Source organism: Bubalus bubalis, chromosome 1 (assembly GCF_019923935.1).
Source record: "Bubalus bubalis isolate 160015118507 breed Murrah chromosome 1, NDDB_SH_1, whole genome shotgun sequence".
In the NCBI taxonomy this organism is placed as follows: Eukaryota; Metazoa; Chordata; class Mammalia; order Artiodactyla; family Bovidae; genus Bubalus; species Bubalus bubalis.
In genome coordinates, this window is record NC_059157.1 from 161,029,783 (window position 1) to 161,046,980 (window position 17,198).

General features: G+C 37.8%; 1 protein-coding gene and 2 pseudogenes across 1 annotated transcript in view; all 3 read right to left on the bottom strand.

The window, feature by feature from the left end:
* Positions 1 to 11,314: 11,314 nt before the first annotated feature.
* Positions 11,315 to 13,267, bottom strand: LOC123332992 (annotated as a pseudogene).
* On the bottom strand, positions 11,944 to 16,667 carry LOC112586145 (annotated as a pseudogene).
* The window catches only part of LOC102395508 (arylacetamide deacetylase-like), a 33,874-nt gene continuing 32,479 nt past the window's right edge, over positions 15,804 to 17,198 (bottom strand). The window contains exon 3 of the mRNA XM_045166282.1: positions 15,804 to 17,117. Coding sequence (XP_045022217.1) covers positions 17,070 to 17,117 — 48 coding nt within the window. The 3' untranslated portion in view covers positions 15,804 to 17,069. The remainder of the gene's footprint in view (positions 17,118 to 17,198) is intronic.

The following is a 17,198-nucleotide window of genomic DNA, read 5'->3' on the forward strand; positions in this document are numbered from 1 at the left end:
AATCCAAGTCTATGCCCCAACCAGTAACGCTGAAGAAGCTGAAGTTCAACTGTTCTATGAAGACCTACAACACCTTTTAGAACTAACACCCAAAAAAAAAATGTCTTTTTCTTTAAAGGGGACTGGAATGCAAAAGTAGGAAGTCACCTGGGGTAACAGGCAAATTTGGCCTTGGAATACAGAATGAAGCAGGGCAAACACTAATAGAGTTTTGCCAAGAAAACACACTGGTCATAGCAAACACCCTCTTCCAACAACACAAGAGAAGACTCTATACATGGACATCGCCATATGGTCAACACCAATATCAGACTGATTATATTCTTTGCAGCCAAAGATGGAGAAGTGCTATAGAGTCAGCAAAAACAAGACCGGGAGCTGACTGTGGCTCAGATCATGAACTCCTTATTGCCAAAATCAGATTTAAATTGAAGAAAGTAGGGAAAACCACTAGACCATTCAGGTATGACCTAAATCAAACCCCTTACGATTATACAGTGGAAGTGAGAAATAGATTTAAGGGACTAGATCTGATAGATAGGGTGCCTGATGAACTATGGACTGAGGTTCGTGACATTGTACAGAAGACAGGGATCAAGACCATCCCCATGGAAAAGAAATGCAAAAAAGAAAAATGGCTGTCTGGGGAGGCCTTACAAATAGCTGTGAAAAGAAGAGAAGTGAAAAGCAAAGTAGATATAAGCATCTGAATGCAGAGTTCCAAAGAATAGCAAGGAGAGATAAGAAAGCCTTCCTCAGCGATCAATGCAAAGAAATAGAGGAAAACAACAGAATGGGAAAGACTAGAGATCTTTTCAAGAAAATTAGAGATACAAACGGAACATTTCATGCAAAGATGGGCTCGATAAAGGACAGAAATGATATGAACCTAACAGAAGCAGAAGATATTAAGAAGAGGTGGCAAGAATACACAGAAGAACTGTACAAAAAAAATCTTCACGACCCAGATAATCACGATGGTGTGATCACTCACCTAGAGCTAGACATCCTGGAATGTGAAGTCAAGTGGGCCTTAGAAAGCATCACTATGAACAAAGCTAGTGGAGGTGATGGAATTCCAGTTGAGCTATTTCAAATCCTGAAAGATGATGCTGTGAAAGTGCTGCACTCAATATGCCAGCACATTTGGAAAACTCAGCAGTGGCCACAGGACTGGAAAAGGTCAGTTTTCATTCCAATCCCAAAGAAAGGCAATGCCAAAGAATGCTCAAACTATTGCACAATTGCACTCATCTCACACACTAGTAAAGTAATGCTCAAAATTCTCCATGCCAGGCTTCAGCAATACATGAACTGTGAACGTCCAGATGTTCAAGCTGGTTTTAGAAAAGGCAGAGGAACCAGAGATCAAATTGCCAACATGCACTGGATCATCGAAAAAGCAAGAGAGTTCCAGAAAAACATCTATTTCCTCTTTATTGACTATGCCAAAGCCGTTGACTATGTAGATCACAATAAACTGTGGAAAATTCTGCAAGAGATGGGAATACCAGACCACCTGACCTGCCTCTTGAGAAACCTATATGCAGGTCAGGAAGCAACAGTTAGATCTGGACATGGAACAACAGACTGGTTCCAAATAGGAAAAGGAGTATTTCAAGGCTGTATCTTGTCACCCTGCTTATTTAACTTCTCTGCAGAGTACATCATGAGAAGCGCTGGGCTGGAAGAAGCACAAGCTGGAATCAAGATTGCTGGGAGAAATATCAATAACCTCAGATATGCAGATGACACCACCCTTATGGCAGAAAGTGAAGAGGAACTAAAAAGCTTCTTGATGAAAGTAAAAGAGGAGAGTGAAAAAGTTGGCTTAAAGCTCAACATTCAGAAAACTAAGATCATGGCATCCAGTCCCATCACTTCATGGGAAATAGATGGGGAAACAGTGGAAACAGTTGCAGACTTTAATTTTTTCTGCTCCAAAATCACTGTAGACGGTGATGGCAGCCATGAAATTAAAAATTACTTACTCCTTGGAAGGAAAGTTATAACCAACATAGATAGCATATTCAAAAGCAGAGACATTACTTTGCTAACAAAGGTCTGTCTAGTCAAGGCTATGGTTTTTCCAGTGGTCGTGTATGGATGAGAGAGTTCAACTGTGAAGAAAGCTGAACACTGAAGAATTGATGCTTTTGAACTGTGGTGTTGGAGATGACTCTTGAGAGTCCCTTGGACTGCAAGGAGGTCCAACCAGTCCATTCTAAAGGAGATCAGTCCTGTGTGTTCATTGGAAGGACTGATGCTAAAGCTGTAACTCCAATATGTTGGCCACCTGATGTGAAGAGTTGACTCATTGGAAAAGACTCTGATGCTGGGAGGGATTGGGGGCAGGAGGAGAAGGGGACGAAAGAGGATGAGATGGCTGGATGACATCATCGACTTCATGGACGTAAGTTTGAGTGAACTCCAGGAGTTGGTGATGGACAGGGAGGCCTCGCATGCTGCAATTCATGGGGTCACAGAGTCAGACATGACTGAGCAACTGAACTGAACTGACTGACTGACCTGAATTTAACTAGAAATTCTTTCCTGACAATTGATCAAGGGGCCTTGTATACTGACCTATGGAGTCATCAGTACTACATAAACAGCTGCATTTCAGTTCTTAATGACCATTATCATTGTGGAGTATGCCCTTTCACTCTTTAGTTCTTAAAAACGTCTGCTTTTCCTCCTCTGAAAAAGACTCACTGAATTTCTTACCTGGTAGGTGTTCTCTGCCTGGCAATTAACTCAGTGTTAAAACAAAAAGAAACAAATTTTCATATAGTTGTTTTATTATTTGACAATAGGGAAAAGGCATAGGACAGGATGAAAGAGCAGGTTAAGACTCAGGGTGAAATGTTTAAAGATCAACTATTACACTTCTCTATCTGCCTCTGTCTCTTTCTTCTTGCTTTGTTCAACAGTTTCTCTCTTAAAATACATACTTTAATTTTAAAGACATTCAGGTGAAGTAGTAATAGTATAAGTAATAAAATTTGTGAGAAATATCTTGCCTATCAAAAGCAAACCTTTCTCAGATTAAAACAGAAACATGAAAACTAAACTTCTACATTAACATGCTACTAATTAAAAATAAATTCTTGAGGAAAATGCATAACATTTTTCTTGGAGGAACCAGTTTACATTCCTTCCAACATGGGATTGGGTTTCCCTTTTCTCAACATCTTCACCTTCCTCTCATGGTTTTTAAAAAAATCACCATCCAAACTGGTGTGCGGTGATATCTCATTATTTGAATTGTTCTTTCCCTGATGATTAGTCATATTGAGTACCTTTTCATGTACTTGTTGATCATTTTGATGGAAGAAATTTTCATATACTGTGATATGCGGAAGTCATACTGGATTATACATGGTTTGGCTTGAACTTTCTGCCAAATAGAACAATCTGTCTTATGGCCTGTCAAACATCCATCTGTTTTAACCAATTTAAAAAAAGAATGAAGTCACCAGATTGTTTAGGATGTCCAAATTTGAAGGTAGAGATAAATGCTCCCCTTCCTATTTTGCTAATGCTAGTACTACTGAAGATGAGGTTTTCTTCCCAAATGTTGTGCTGTCTTACTATGTACATGCTATTCTGTCTCTTTTGAAACCTTGAAAGAATGTACGAGTCATGTTTGATGTCTGTTCTTTGTCTTGACAAGATATAAAACTGTGGTTCAGGCATCCAAAATGGGGCCAGGTGGCCACTGTACATGTGGTTTTGGACATGTTCCTGCATCATTGAAAAGTTGAACTTACTGAACTATATAAAATTAAAGGACAACACTAGTCATCCTCAGAACATCATCTGCTAGTGTTACTGAACATAGATTGGGGTCTGCTTACACAACACATAGCAAAGTCAATCAACTGACCCTGGATTGTGGTAAAGGAAAGTACAGCATTTATTGCATGGTGCCAAGCAAGGAGATCTCTACTCTTTCTCATTCTATTGTTTTCCTCTATTTCTTTGCACTGATCACTGAGGAAGACTTTCTTATCTCTCCTTGCTATTCTTTGGAACTCTGCATTCAAATGGGTATATTGTTCCTTTTTTCCTTTACTTTTCACTTCTCTTCTTTTCAAAGCTATTTGTAAGGCCTCCTCAGAGAGCCATTTTGCTTTTTTGAATTTCTTTTTCTTGGAGATGGTCTTGATCCCTGTCTCCTGTACAATGTCACAAACTTCCATCCATAGTTCATCAGGCATTCTGTCTATCAGATCTAGTCCCTTGAATCTATTTGTCACTTCTACTGTATAATCGTAAGGGATTTAATTTAGGTCATACCTGAATGGCCTAGTGGTTTTCCCTACTTTCTTCAATTTAAGCCTGAATTTTACAATAAGGAGTTCATGATCTGAGCCACAGTCAGCTCCCGGTCTTATTTTCGCTGACTCTATACAGCTTTTCCATCTTTGGCTGCAAAGAATATAATCAATCTGGTTTCAGTGTTGATCATCTGATGAAGTCCATGTGTAGAGCCTTCTCTGTTGTTGTTGGAAGAGGGTGTTTGCTTTGACCAGTGAGTTTTCTTAGAAAAATTCTAATTGCCTTTGCCCAGCTTCATTCTGTACTCCAAAGCCAGATTTGTTGTTAGTCCAGGTGTTTCTTGACTTCCTACTTTTGCATTTCAGTCCCCTGTAATGAAAAGGACATCTTTTTTTGGGGGGGGTGTTATTTCTAAAAAGTCTTATAGGTCTTCATAAAACCATTCAATTTCTGCTTCTTCAGCATTACTGGCTGGGGCATAGACTTGGATTACTGTGATATTGAATGGTTTGTCTTAAAAGAAGCTTGCTTCTTGGAAGAAAAGTAATGACCAACCTAGACAGCATATTAAAAAGCAGAGACATTACTTGACTAACAAAGATCCATCTAGTCAAGGTTGTGATTTTTCCAGTAGTCATGTAAGGATGTGAGTTGCACTATAAAGAAAGCTGAGCACAGAGGAATTGATGCTTTTGAACTGTGTTGTTGGAGAAGACTCTTGAGAGTCCCTTGGACTGCAAGGAGATCAAACCAGTCTATCCTAAATGAAATCAGCCCTGAATGTTCATTGGAAGGACTGTTGTTGAAGTTGAAACTCCAATACTCTGGTCACCTGATGTGAAGAACTGACTCATTTGAAAAGACCCCGATGCTGGGAAAGATTGAAGGTGGGAGGAAAAAGGGATGACAGAGGGTGAGATGGTTGGATGTCATCACTGACTCAATGGACATGAGTTTGAATAAATTCCAGGAGTTGGTGATGGACAGGGAAGCCTGATGTGCTACAGTCCATGGGGTCACAAAGAGTGGGACATGACTGAGTGACTGAACTGAATTGAAGCAAGGAGAATGAGCAGTCAGTGCTCAAAATACGTGAAATCCCCAGTGACTTTCAGGGAAGGGTTTTTAAAGGCAACATTAGTGGTATGGGTTGCAGGGTGCCTGATAAGACTGGATCTTTTTTCTGATTGGTTGCTGGCTGAGGGAGATACTTGGATCAACATCATCAACCTTGTGGTACCAACCAGTCTGAGGTTTATGTACTTGTGGTTAACAGTTTTCTAGTGTTGGAGTTTGGTGTCTGTAAAAACAATTTAGGAGGAACTTTCCTGGGGTCCATGGTCTAATAAGACTCTGTGCTCCCAACACTGGGCACCCAGGTTCAATCTACTCAGGGAACTAGAGCCCATGTGCTGTTTCTTAACCCTGGTGCAACCAAATAAATACACATATATTTTTAAAAAAGCAACTTAGAAATGTGTTTCAGACAGGGTTATCATGTTCTGGGAGGCATGTTATCATGTTTTATATCCCTGCTGTATGGCTGATCTATTTTCTAAAATGTTACTAGTTTCTGGCCCAATAGCTATTCTTAGTTGCTACATGTTCACATTTTCCAAATCATTACCTTTTGAAAATTGGAGTATAATTGCTTTACAACATTGTGTTAATTTCTGTTGTAAAACTAAGTGAATCATCTATATGTATACACATATCCTCTCCCTCTTGAATTTCCCTACCACCCACCCTCATCTGACCCCTCTAGGTCACTACAAGCTAAGTAGTGACCAAGCTAAGTTCCCTGTGCTATACAGGAGGTTCCCACATGTGTATGTCAGTCCTATTCTCCCACTTTGTCTCACCCTTCCCTCCCTTCCTCTGTGTCCTCGTGTGCATTCTCTATGTCTGAATCTCTATTCCTGCCCTGCAAACAAAGGTTCTCAAAGACCTTTATCAATATAATAGGCTTGGTAATAGATTGAACGGGATGATACAGTGTTGGTCTTGTGGGCTGGGGGGGAATTCACACATGAAAGGACTTTGTGCTGTGTTCTTTGTTGTGCATTTCTACCCCACCTGACAGAACTTTGCATTGATGCTTTCTCCTTTTCAGCAGAGAGCAGAGGCGTCATGATGGCAGTTGATAAAAATGAGGAGTTTTATTTACAAAGTCATTTACTGACTGTTATGTACCCTGATGCTTGTGGAACACAATTAAGAGTCTCTAATTGGAATAAAAATCTGTTCTTAACAAAGAAAGAAAGAAAAAGTAATAAAAGTAATAAAAAGTAAAAGAAAGTAATAAAGTATTCTATGCCATTATGGACTTCATCTCTGGAGTACAAAAATTAACCTTGCAGATTAAACAACCAGATAAACTGAATAAAGGGGGAAAAAAGCTTACAATCATATCAATTTATGTAGCATCCATATTAGACAAAATTCAGCAATTATTTTCTTGTCCCAGTGAAACTTGAAGGAGAAGAGAATATACACACTGGTAAAAAGCAACTCCAAAGTACAGACCTAATATCAAACACTTAAATAGTAAACTTGATATCAAATAATTAAAATCTGAACACTGGAAAAAACAAAAAAAATATCCTTTCTCGCCACTCTTTCTTTCCCTAACATTATACTGGAGGTCCTAGGCAGTGCAATAAGACAAGAAAGATGCATAAAAAGTAAGCAGATTTTTAAGGATAATTATTCACAGATGGCAGGATTATCTACATAGAAAGTCATAAATATTTCATTGAGAAGTTTTAGGACTACTAAGCAAATTAAAGCAAGGTATTGAGATATAAGATCTATATATATATATATATATAAAAGCAATTGTGCTTCTATATTCCTGATATCAATAATAAGAAAATGAAAATTACAAATAAATTATTGCAATTTGTAACAGCCTTAAATACGAAATAAGAAGAAAAGAAGAAAGTGAAGTCTCTCAGTCGTGTCTGACATTTTGCTACCCCATGGATGGTAGCCTGTCAGGCTCCTCTGTCCACGGGATTTTCCAGGCAAGAATACTGGAGTGTGTTGCTATTTCCTTCTCCAGAGGATCTTTCCAACACAGGGAATGAACCCCATTCTCCCGCACTGCAGGCAGACTCTTCACCATCTGAGCCACCAGGGAACCAGGGAATATGAAATCACTTCAGATCAGTTCAGTCACTCAGTCGTGTACGACTCTATGCGACCCCATGGATTACAGCATGTCAGGCCTCCATGTCCATCACCAACGCCCAGAGTTTACTCAAACTCATGCCCATTGAGTTAGAGATGCCATCCAACCATCTCATCCTCTGTTGTCCCCTTCTCTCCCGCCTTCAGTCTTTCCCAGCATCAGGGTCTTTTCAAATGAGTCAGTTCTTCGCATCAGGTGGCCAGAGTATTGGAGTTTCAGCTTCAGCATCAGTTTTTCCAATGAATATTCAGCACTGATTTCCTTTAGAATGAACTGGTTTGATCTCCTCACAGTCCAAGGGACTCTCAAAGGTCTTCTCCAACACCACAGTTCAAAAGTATCAATTCTTTGGTGCTCAGCTTTCTTTATAGTCCAGCTCTCACATCCATACATGACTGCTGAAAAAGCTATAGCCTTGACTAGACAGATCTTTGTTGGTAAAGTAATGTCTCTGCTTTTGAATATGCTATCTATGTTGGTCATAACTTTTCTTCCAAGGAGCAAGTGTCTTTTAATTTCATGGCTGCAGGTACCATCTGCAGTGATTTTGGAGCCCCCCAAAATAAAGTCTCTTTCTCTTTCCACTGTTTCCCATCTATTTGCCATGAAGTGATGGGACTGGATGCCATGATCTTAGTTTTCTGAATGTTGAGCTTTAAGTCAACTTTTCACTCTCCTTTTTCACTTTCATCAAGAGGCACTTTAGTTATTCTTTGCTTTATGCCATATGGGTGGTGTCATCTGCATATCTGAGGTTATTGATATTTCTCCTGGCAATCTTGATTCCAGCTTGTGCTTCCTCCAGCCCAGTGTTTCTCATGATGTACTCTGCATAGAAGTTAAATAAGCAGGGTGACAATATACAGCCTTGAAATACTCCTTTTCCTATTTGGAACCAGTGTGCTGTTCCATGTCCAGTTCTAACTGTCGCTTCCTGAGCTGCATACAGATTTTTCAAGAGGCCAGTCAGGTGGTCTGGTATTCCCATCTCTTTCAGAATTTTCCACAATTTGTTGTGATCCACACAGTCAAAGGCTTTGGAGTAGTCAATAAAGCAGAAATAGATGTTTTTCTGGAACTCTCTTGATTTTTCAGTGATCCAATGAATGTTGGAAATTTGATCTCTAGTTCCTCTGCCTTTTCTAAAACCAGTTTTTGAACATCTAGAATTTCACGGTTCATGTACTGTTGAAGCCTGGCTTGGAGAATTTTGAGCATTACTTTACTAGCATGTGAGATGAGTGCAATTGTGTGGTAGTTTGAGCATTTTTTGGCATTGCCTTTCTTTGGGACTGGAATGAAAACTGACCTTTCCCAGTCCTGTGGCCAGTGCTGAGTGTTCCAAATTTGCTGGCATATTGAGTACAGCATTTTCACGGCATCATCTTTCAGGATTTGAAATAGATCAACCGGAACTCCATCACCTCCTCTAGCTTTGTTCGTAGAGATGCTTCTTAAGACCCACTTGTCTTCGCAGTCCAGGATGTCTGGCCTAGGTGAGTGATCATATCATTGTGATTATCTGGGTCAATATCTTTTTTGTATAGTTCTTCTGTGTATTCTTGACATCTGCTCTTAATATCTTCTGCTTCTGTTAGAATGTTCAAACTACCACACAGCTACACTCATCTCACATGCTAGAACAGTAATGCTCAAAATCCTCCAAGCCAGGCTTTGACAGTACATGAACCACGAACTTCCAGATGTTCAAGCTGGTTTTAGAAAAGGCAGAGGAACCAGAGATCAAATTGCCAACATCTGCTGGATCATGGAAAAAGCAAGAGAGTTCCAGAAAAGCATATACTTCTGCTTTATTGAGTACACCAAAGCCTTTGACTGTGTGGACCACAAAAAACTGTGGAAAATTCTTCAAGAGGTGGGAATACCAGACCACCTTACCTGCCTCCTGAGAAATCTGTATGTAGGTCAAGAAGCAACATGGACATGGACATGGAACAACAGACTGGTTTCAAATTAGGGAAGGAGTATGTCAAGGCTGTATATAGTCACCTTGCTTATCTAACTTACATGAGAGTACATCATGTGCAATGCCAGGCCGGATGAAGCACAAGCTGGAATCAAGATTGTGGGGAAAAATATCAATAACCTCAGATATTCAGATGACATTATCCTCATGGCAGAAAGTGAAGAATAACTAAAGAGCCTCTTGATGAAAGTGAAAGAGAGTGAAAAAGTTGGCTTAAAACTCAACATTCAGAAAACTAAGATCATGGCATCTTTTCCCATCACTTCATGGCAAATAGATGGGGAAACAATGGAAACAGTGACAGACTTTTTTTGGACCCCAAAATCACTGCAGATCATAACTGCAGCCATGAAATTAAAAGATACTTGCTCCTTGGAAGAAAAGTTATGACCAACCTAGACAGCATATGAAAAAGCAGAGACATACTTGCCAACAAAGGTCCATCTAGTCAAAGCTATGGTTTTTCTAGTAGTAATGGATATGAGATTTGGACTATAAAGAAAGCTGAGTGCCGAGGAATTGATGCTTTTGAACTGTGGTGTTGGGGAAGATCCTTGAGAGTTCCTTGGACTGCAAGGAGATCCAGTCAGTGAAACGTAAAGGAAATCAGTCCTGAATATTCATTGGAAGGACCAATGCTGAAGCTCCAATACTTTGGCCACTTGATGCAAAGAACTGACTCATTGGAAAAGACCCTGATGCTTGGAAAGAGTGAAGGAGGGAGAAGAAGGGGATGACAGAGGATAAGATGGTTGGCTGGCATCACCATCTCCATGGACATAAGTTTGAGTAAGCTCCGGCAGTTGGTGATGGACAGGGAAGCCTGGCATGTGGCAGTCCATGGGGGTCACAAAGAGTCGGACACGGCTGAGTGACTGAGCTGAGGTAAAAATTTTAGAGAATATACATAAAAATAATACATAAATTATACTTCTGGGCTACTGTTCTTGTCAGAGTCATATCCATTCATTTATTTAGCAATGATTTTGCTTGTTTTATATAAACATCCTCAGCTAACTTTGCTGTTTTGGGCTCAATAGTTTTAGTGTACGAGCTTAGTTTCTTGGCAGCATGTGGAATCATCCAGGACCAGGGACCAAACTCGTGTTCCCTGCACTGGCAGGCAGATTCTTAACCACTTGACCACCAGCAAAGGGAAATCCAATGACAGTGTTTGGGCTTCCCTGGTTGCTCAGGGTGAAGGATCTGCTTGACGATGCAGGAGATGGAGATTCGATTCCTGGGCCAGGATGATACCCTGGAGAAGGAAATGGCAACCCACTCCAGAAATTTTTGCCTTGGAAACCCCATGGTCAGAGGAGTCTGGCAGGCTACCATCCATGGGGTCACAAGAGTCAGACATGACTTAGTGACTATACAGCAACAGCAGCAACAACTTCATTCATGCTAGCAATAAATGGATCTTCTCCAAGGACCTGAAATCATGCTGAGTAAATCCTTTGTAATAAACTAGCACATATTTCTTCTAGCTGAAATAACATTTATCAAGCAAGGAAAATGAAAGGAATGTAAGAAACCTAGCCTTTTAAAAATGATAAAAATAACAGACTGGAGAAGGAAATAGCAACCCACTCCAGTACTCTTGCCTGGAAAATTCCATGGACAGAGGAGCCTTGTAGGCTACAGTCCATGGGGTTGCAAAGAGTTGGACATGACTGAGCAACTTCACTTCATTTCCCTGGCAGTCTAGTGGATAACACTCCACAATTTTAATGCAGGGGATGTGTGTTCGATCCCTGGTTGGGACTAAGGGAACTAAATCCCCCATGCCATGTGGCACGGCCTAAAAAAATAAAAATAACAGAAAAAGAAAATAATATATTCTGAGAAACAAAAGTGAGTGAATCCACTCTGAGACTAATGTATAAAAAACATTCATTGACAATAACAACAATTACATGCATGTGGATTTAGGAAGACTGATCTATAAAACACACATTCTTAATGTGAATTCTTTGCAGGCTTTTCCTACAACGCTAGGGTTTACTTTTTTTATATTGATCAGATTTTTACTACAGGTTTTCATGTAGCCAATTAATATACTGATTGACTGCAGTGTAACCAATTTTAGTAAAAAGAAAAGAAAGTATTCCATGGAATGCACCCTCTATGTGGTTATGGACCACTTGAACTCCAGAATTCTGAAGTTGAGTAACATACATGAGGCCATAATCTCTTAAGACATCATATTGACAAGTGGTAACATAAGTCAGAGGTAGACCACACAACTGGTGGTTATCAGCTAGCGAAGGTGAAGTGTCACATCTAGAATCCCTGGATATTTTTTAGCCAGCTCTGAATTACCATGAGTTGGAGTCTTATAAATGTGACCTTTCTTAAACGTCTCAGAGAGCAAAGAACTCCAATTAACAAATTTGAACAGATTGCTTGCTTCCAGAGGAATGAGTTGTTTGGAAAGCATTGCTTTCTTAACTGATCTATCTGTAGTAATATATTCACTCCAGAATCTGACATGAATGATTTCGACAGAACTGGTTAAGGTGCATTTTCTCAATATAATGGTAAATTGAAATGAAAATTCTGAAGAACGGGATATATTAAAGTTGGGGCTGGTGCACTGGGACGACCCAGAGGGATGGAATGGGGAGGGAGGAGGGAGGAGGGTTCAGGATGGGGAACACATGTATACCTGTGGCGGATTCATTTTGATATTTGGCAAAACTAATACAGTTATGTAAAGTTTAAAAATAAAATAAAATTAAAAAAAAATAAAGATCAAACCTTGAGTTTGATCTTGACATTTGGATCGTCTAAGAGCTGAAAAATATTAGGATATGTTGACTGTATAAGTCATTTTAATGGAAAAAAAACACAATGCAAAAAAGGCATTCTTTTTCATTTTATTTTATTTTTAAACCTGAAACACTGTATTAGTTTTGCCAAACATCAAAACGAAAAAGTCATTCTTAAATTTAAAAATCCTTAAATATATAACATAATTTGCACAGTTGGTAAAAGAATAAAAATATTAATATTAAGTAAATTTTAGTAGTAGATGCCCATAAACTAAATTTAAATTTTCAAAACAAAAATAATCAGTACTCTCCTCATAAACCTTGTTAAAGTATCTTTTATTATATATGAATTGCATACTTCTGTAACCTGCAGGTGTTTGATCCTCTTTTTCATTTTTAAGACTATTTTAAATATCTAAGTATGTCATCAAACATTGTGATGGGAAGGAGATAGCTCTCACACTGAAGAGATGTTTGATCTTGGAAGATTATAAACAATGTGAAACTTTTAATTTTTAATTTTTTTCAGCACTGCTCTATCTTTTCTAGGTCTAGTCCTTATCTTTCCAAGAACAGTAAAATTTTATCATTTTCTTCTAGGCTAATTTTCCTGCAATGTGCTTCTGAGCACATTGCGACAAAATGATTATTCTACCCGTCATAAGACATGTATCTAGTAACCCATGTTTTTTTCTTTTTTGTTGCACAGTAATGTTTGGATAAATTAAAATTTTCAGACTTTCATAAGGTTGTTTTTCCAAACACTACCAACTTTGTCTTGGACATGCCTGAAGTGCTGGCCTATTTAAGAGAAGGCAAACTGATTATCACACTGAAAAATAGTATCGCTCACTCATCACTCAGAGTACTGACCAGGACTTCAGGTACAATTTGGTAGTGGTAGTGTTTGCATTCAATTTTCAAGAGAAAACTTTTAATAACTACCCAATAAGAATGATGTTTCTTCTAAGTGTTTTTGTTTACATACTTTTTTTCAAAGTTAGGAAATTCTTTTCTAGTCACCATTTCCTATTTGTTTCGTATTTATAGATGCTGAGTATTATCTGTAAACAGTTCACAAACTTATTAACATAATCACATGATTTTCTTCTTTAAATTGACTGCTGGATCAAGCTCACTCATCAGAACTTCCAGGGTTTGATCTGGCTGATTGATTACCCAACTCTCTGGGAAATCCAAAGTTTACAAAGTACCAACAGTCAGAATTCATGTGTCCCATACAATATGCTGTTCCATTTGGGAAAACTGCATTAAGAAAGTCTATTTTTGCCTGGATATTCCTGTGGGGTGTGCCCTTGGTGAGACAACTTCATGAAATTCTTATGAGAATAAAAGAAGCTTTAAATTAAGCTAAATCCACTGTAATCCCTAGCAAATTTCAACAAGGGAATCAGTGCTTTCAGCCAGAGGATGGTACCATATGTCTTCAAAATGGAACGGTCTCTTAGAGACAAACATACTACTCTCACTGAGTACATAAGCTTCCTGCTTGTCAGTTTCTGTTACATGACTGAATATTGCAGTCTTCAAAAATATGACCCACTCTGATTTTGGTATGGTAAGAAGATCCCCAGATGCTTGGTTTGTGTTGGGCTACTGCATGGAGAAGCAAACTTCCAGCAGTTTCTTGATTTTCCTCCAAAAAATGTGCAGCTTCCATAACCATGAGACTAGTGACCCACCAACAACCACAGAAAATCAACTACATTAAATCTCTTTTCCCACAGATGACGCCGCCACTGCAGATTGTTCCAGCTGTGTTAGTAAAGTTCAGGTTCATTTTTGCCATAGCTTTATATTAACTTTAAAAAAAAAGGATTAATAAAAATGTCCTGGCTTTTTTTTTTTTTTTTTTTTTTTTTTTGGTGTGTGAGGGACCCTGAACGTGAGTTTGTTGGGAATAGAGGCAGATACAGCTGTCTCTTGCGGCCCACTGTTTCCCTGTGAGAGAGAGTACTAGCTAACATTGTGGACCACATTGTGAGAGCCCTTTCCTGTCTTTTTGGTCCTCCATCTGGGGTTAATGTTCTTCTGCCTGAAATCATCCTCTTTAAAATCCAAAGCGACAGTAGGCTGGGTAGTGAATTCTCTTTAATTTTATTTGTAAATATATGTCATTTTGTCCTCAGATTAGAAAGATATATTCATATTAGTCTTTTCCTCCATATGCTTACATGTCTATTCTCATTTTGTATTTTCTTTTAATCTAGCTGTTCAGTATTACAATTTTTCTGGTCTGTCTTCCAATTTCTATATTGTATTGCACTCAATATAATAACAAATATCTACATTGTAAAACCAAGAGTGAACGATGAACTTTGGATGATGATAATGTGTAAATATAAGTTCGTCAACTGAAACAAATGAATCACTCTGGGTGGGGATGTTGATAAGGAAGGTGGCTATGTATGTGTGGCAGAGGGTAGTTTGGAAATTTTTGTCTTCTTCTCAATTTTGCCAAGAATCTAAAACTGCTCTGTAAGTAATCTTAAAGTCTATATTAAATGCTTAACTTTGAAGGTTAATATTTTTATATATTGAAGTTTTATTTCTTTATTTTTTGAATAATCCATAATATACAGCTTCTTCCATGAGCATATTTCTAAGTTTTAAAATATATTTTTATTTCTATTAAACAGATTCTACTAAAACATTTTTTCTAAGGATAATGATATCTGAATCTGGGTGATTTTTTCCCCCTGTAACTAGTTCTTACTTTCCTCTTTGTCTATATACCTGCTTACCTTCAGCTTTCTATTAATTATTGAAATGAAAAATTAATTTTTGGAATTAATTGAGACCAAGGATCAGGTTGCCTTTTCTCAGTGATGACCTATATTTGCTTCTAGTAAGATACATACACATAGTATATTATAATATATAATATTCTGAATATATATTATGAATATACTCAGATTAAATAAAATACTTTGATTTCCTAATTATAGTTATTGCTATAACTTATTGATTTTCTTTCTTAAAAATGCTTATATACTATACAGGAAATTGTATCAGCATTTTACAAAAGTATTAAAGTATAAAATTGTTCACCTGAGTGTTCCTCAAAATAAGTAAAGGAAAAATACTGACATTGTATTTATAATTTAGAAGTAAGAATCAAAAATTTTTAATAAAAGATAAAAGAAAACCTAATAAGTGAAAATGCTGGGCATCTTACCTGCTGGGTCACTCTTGCAGCTAAATTCCCTCTAGTACTGTCTCCAGAGATACCAATTCTTCCAGGATTTACACATCTTTCAAGAATTTGGGGGTGTAAAAACCATTTTAATGCAGTGTACACATCTTCAAATTGAACTGGAAAATGGTACTTTGGGGCTAGTCTGTAGCTGTAGACAGAAAAACAATCACTGATTTATTTAACATTAAAATTTTTTAATTTAATTTTTATTTTCTATTGGGGTGCTCCAGGTGGTGCTAGTAGTAAAGAACCTGTCTGCAAATGCAGAAGACATAAGACACACAGGTGTGATCCCTGGGTCAGGAAGATCCCCCGGAGAAGGGCAAGGCAACCCACTCAAGTATTCTTGCCTGGAGAATCACATGGACAGAGGAGCCTGGCTACAGTCCTTGGGGTCACAAAGACTCAGACATGACTAAAGTGACTTAGCATGCACATAGTTGATTTATGTATTAGTTTCAAGTGTGTAGTAAAGTGGTTCAGTTGTACATATGTCCATTCTTTTTCAGATAATTATGACATATAGGTTATTACAAAAGAATATATAAAATATTGAGTAGAGGTCCCTGTACTATAACCATTGATTCTTAGTCATATACTAAAATAAGGCAGGCACTTCTGATCCACAATCAAAAGTAAAATTTTGTTTTTATCAACAGGATATTTGTTGAAAAATGTATTTTTCCTAATCATAAAATGTGACTGGCAATCTCTGAATATCATTTTTATAATAAAAATTTAGAGTTTGATCAATTTGGTTCAATTTTGGGGGGAAACTTTCTAGCTGCTCTCTTTTGCTAGCAACAAATATTTACTGAATGATTAGTTTTGGTAATTCCCATACTGTTTCTTAAAAAATTAGTCATTATTATTACTTGTTTCTCCAGTTATTTTTCCAACTTTATAAAATTATTCAAATTTGACAGAATCTTAATTGCATTAGTCCAGTAATTCTTTATTTTCTAAGGTTTAAGTAGCTTCTCACAGAGAGTATATTCTATAGAAAATTTAAACCTTTTTCCTACTCTTTCTAAAGAGTGCTCTAAAAAGGACTTTAAGATAGGTTCTGTCTTACCTTTCATAGTCAACATGGAAATAGTTGATTTATTCAATGGATTACTATCTTCTAGGCACCATTCCAAGCACTGTTACAGGTATTATAACATTTAATCCCCATATAAATGATGAGTTTTGCAAATTATTAATATTTAGAGTCTCATCCTTTAAAATATCACACAGTTACCAATTTGCAGAATCTACATTCAATCCCACTCCTCTGGCCCCAAAGTCCACCTCCTTAGTACCCTACTAATTATAGGGGAAAAATCCAGAGCCAGTAGTTAAGTCCCTGTGATTCTGCAGCCTTGAACAAATTTTTAACTTTCTGGTGTTTGTTCCTTTTTGAAATATGTGTATGTCTTTTCTCTCCAATGCTGGACTGGATGGCCTCTGACATTAGGTTTCTCTATTTATAGTCAGTCTCATCAGGGGCATGGATTAATTTTTGCCATAAAAAACACTCTATATAGCTGACTGTATATTGATATGTAAGGCATGAGGCCTAAAATCAAATGAACACAGCTCTGACTTGTTGATGTGACAACTGTGTCAATCTGTCTGCTGTCCATCTTGACAGAAGGTCATAGGTATAGTAATCTGAAATAAAAGAAAATATAAGGCATTACTAATTACAACTGAAAAATGGCACTGTTAAGAATAAAGTTTACTGTGGCAATA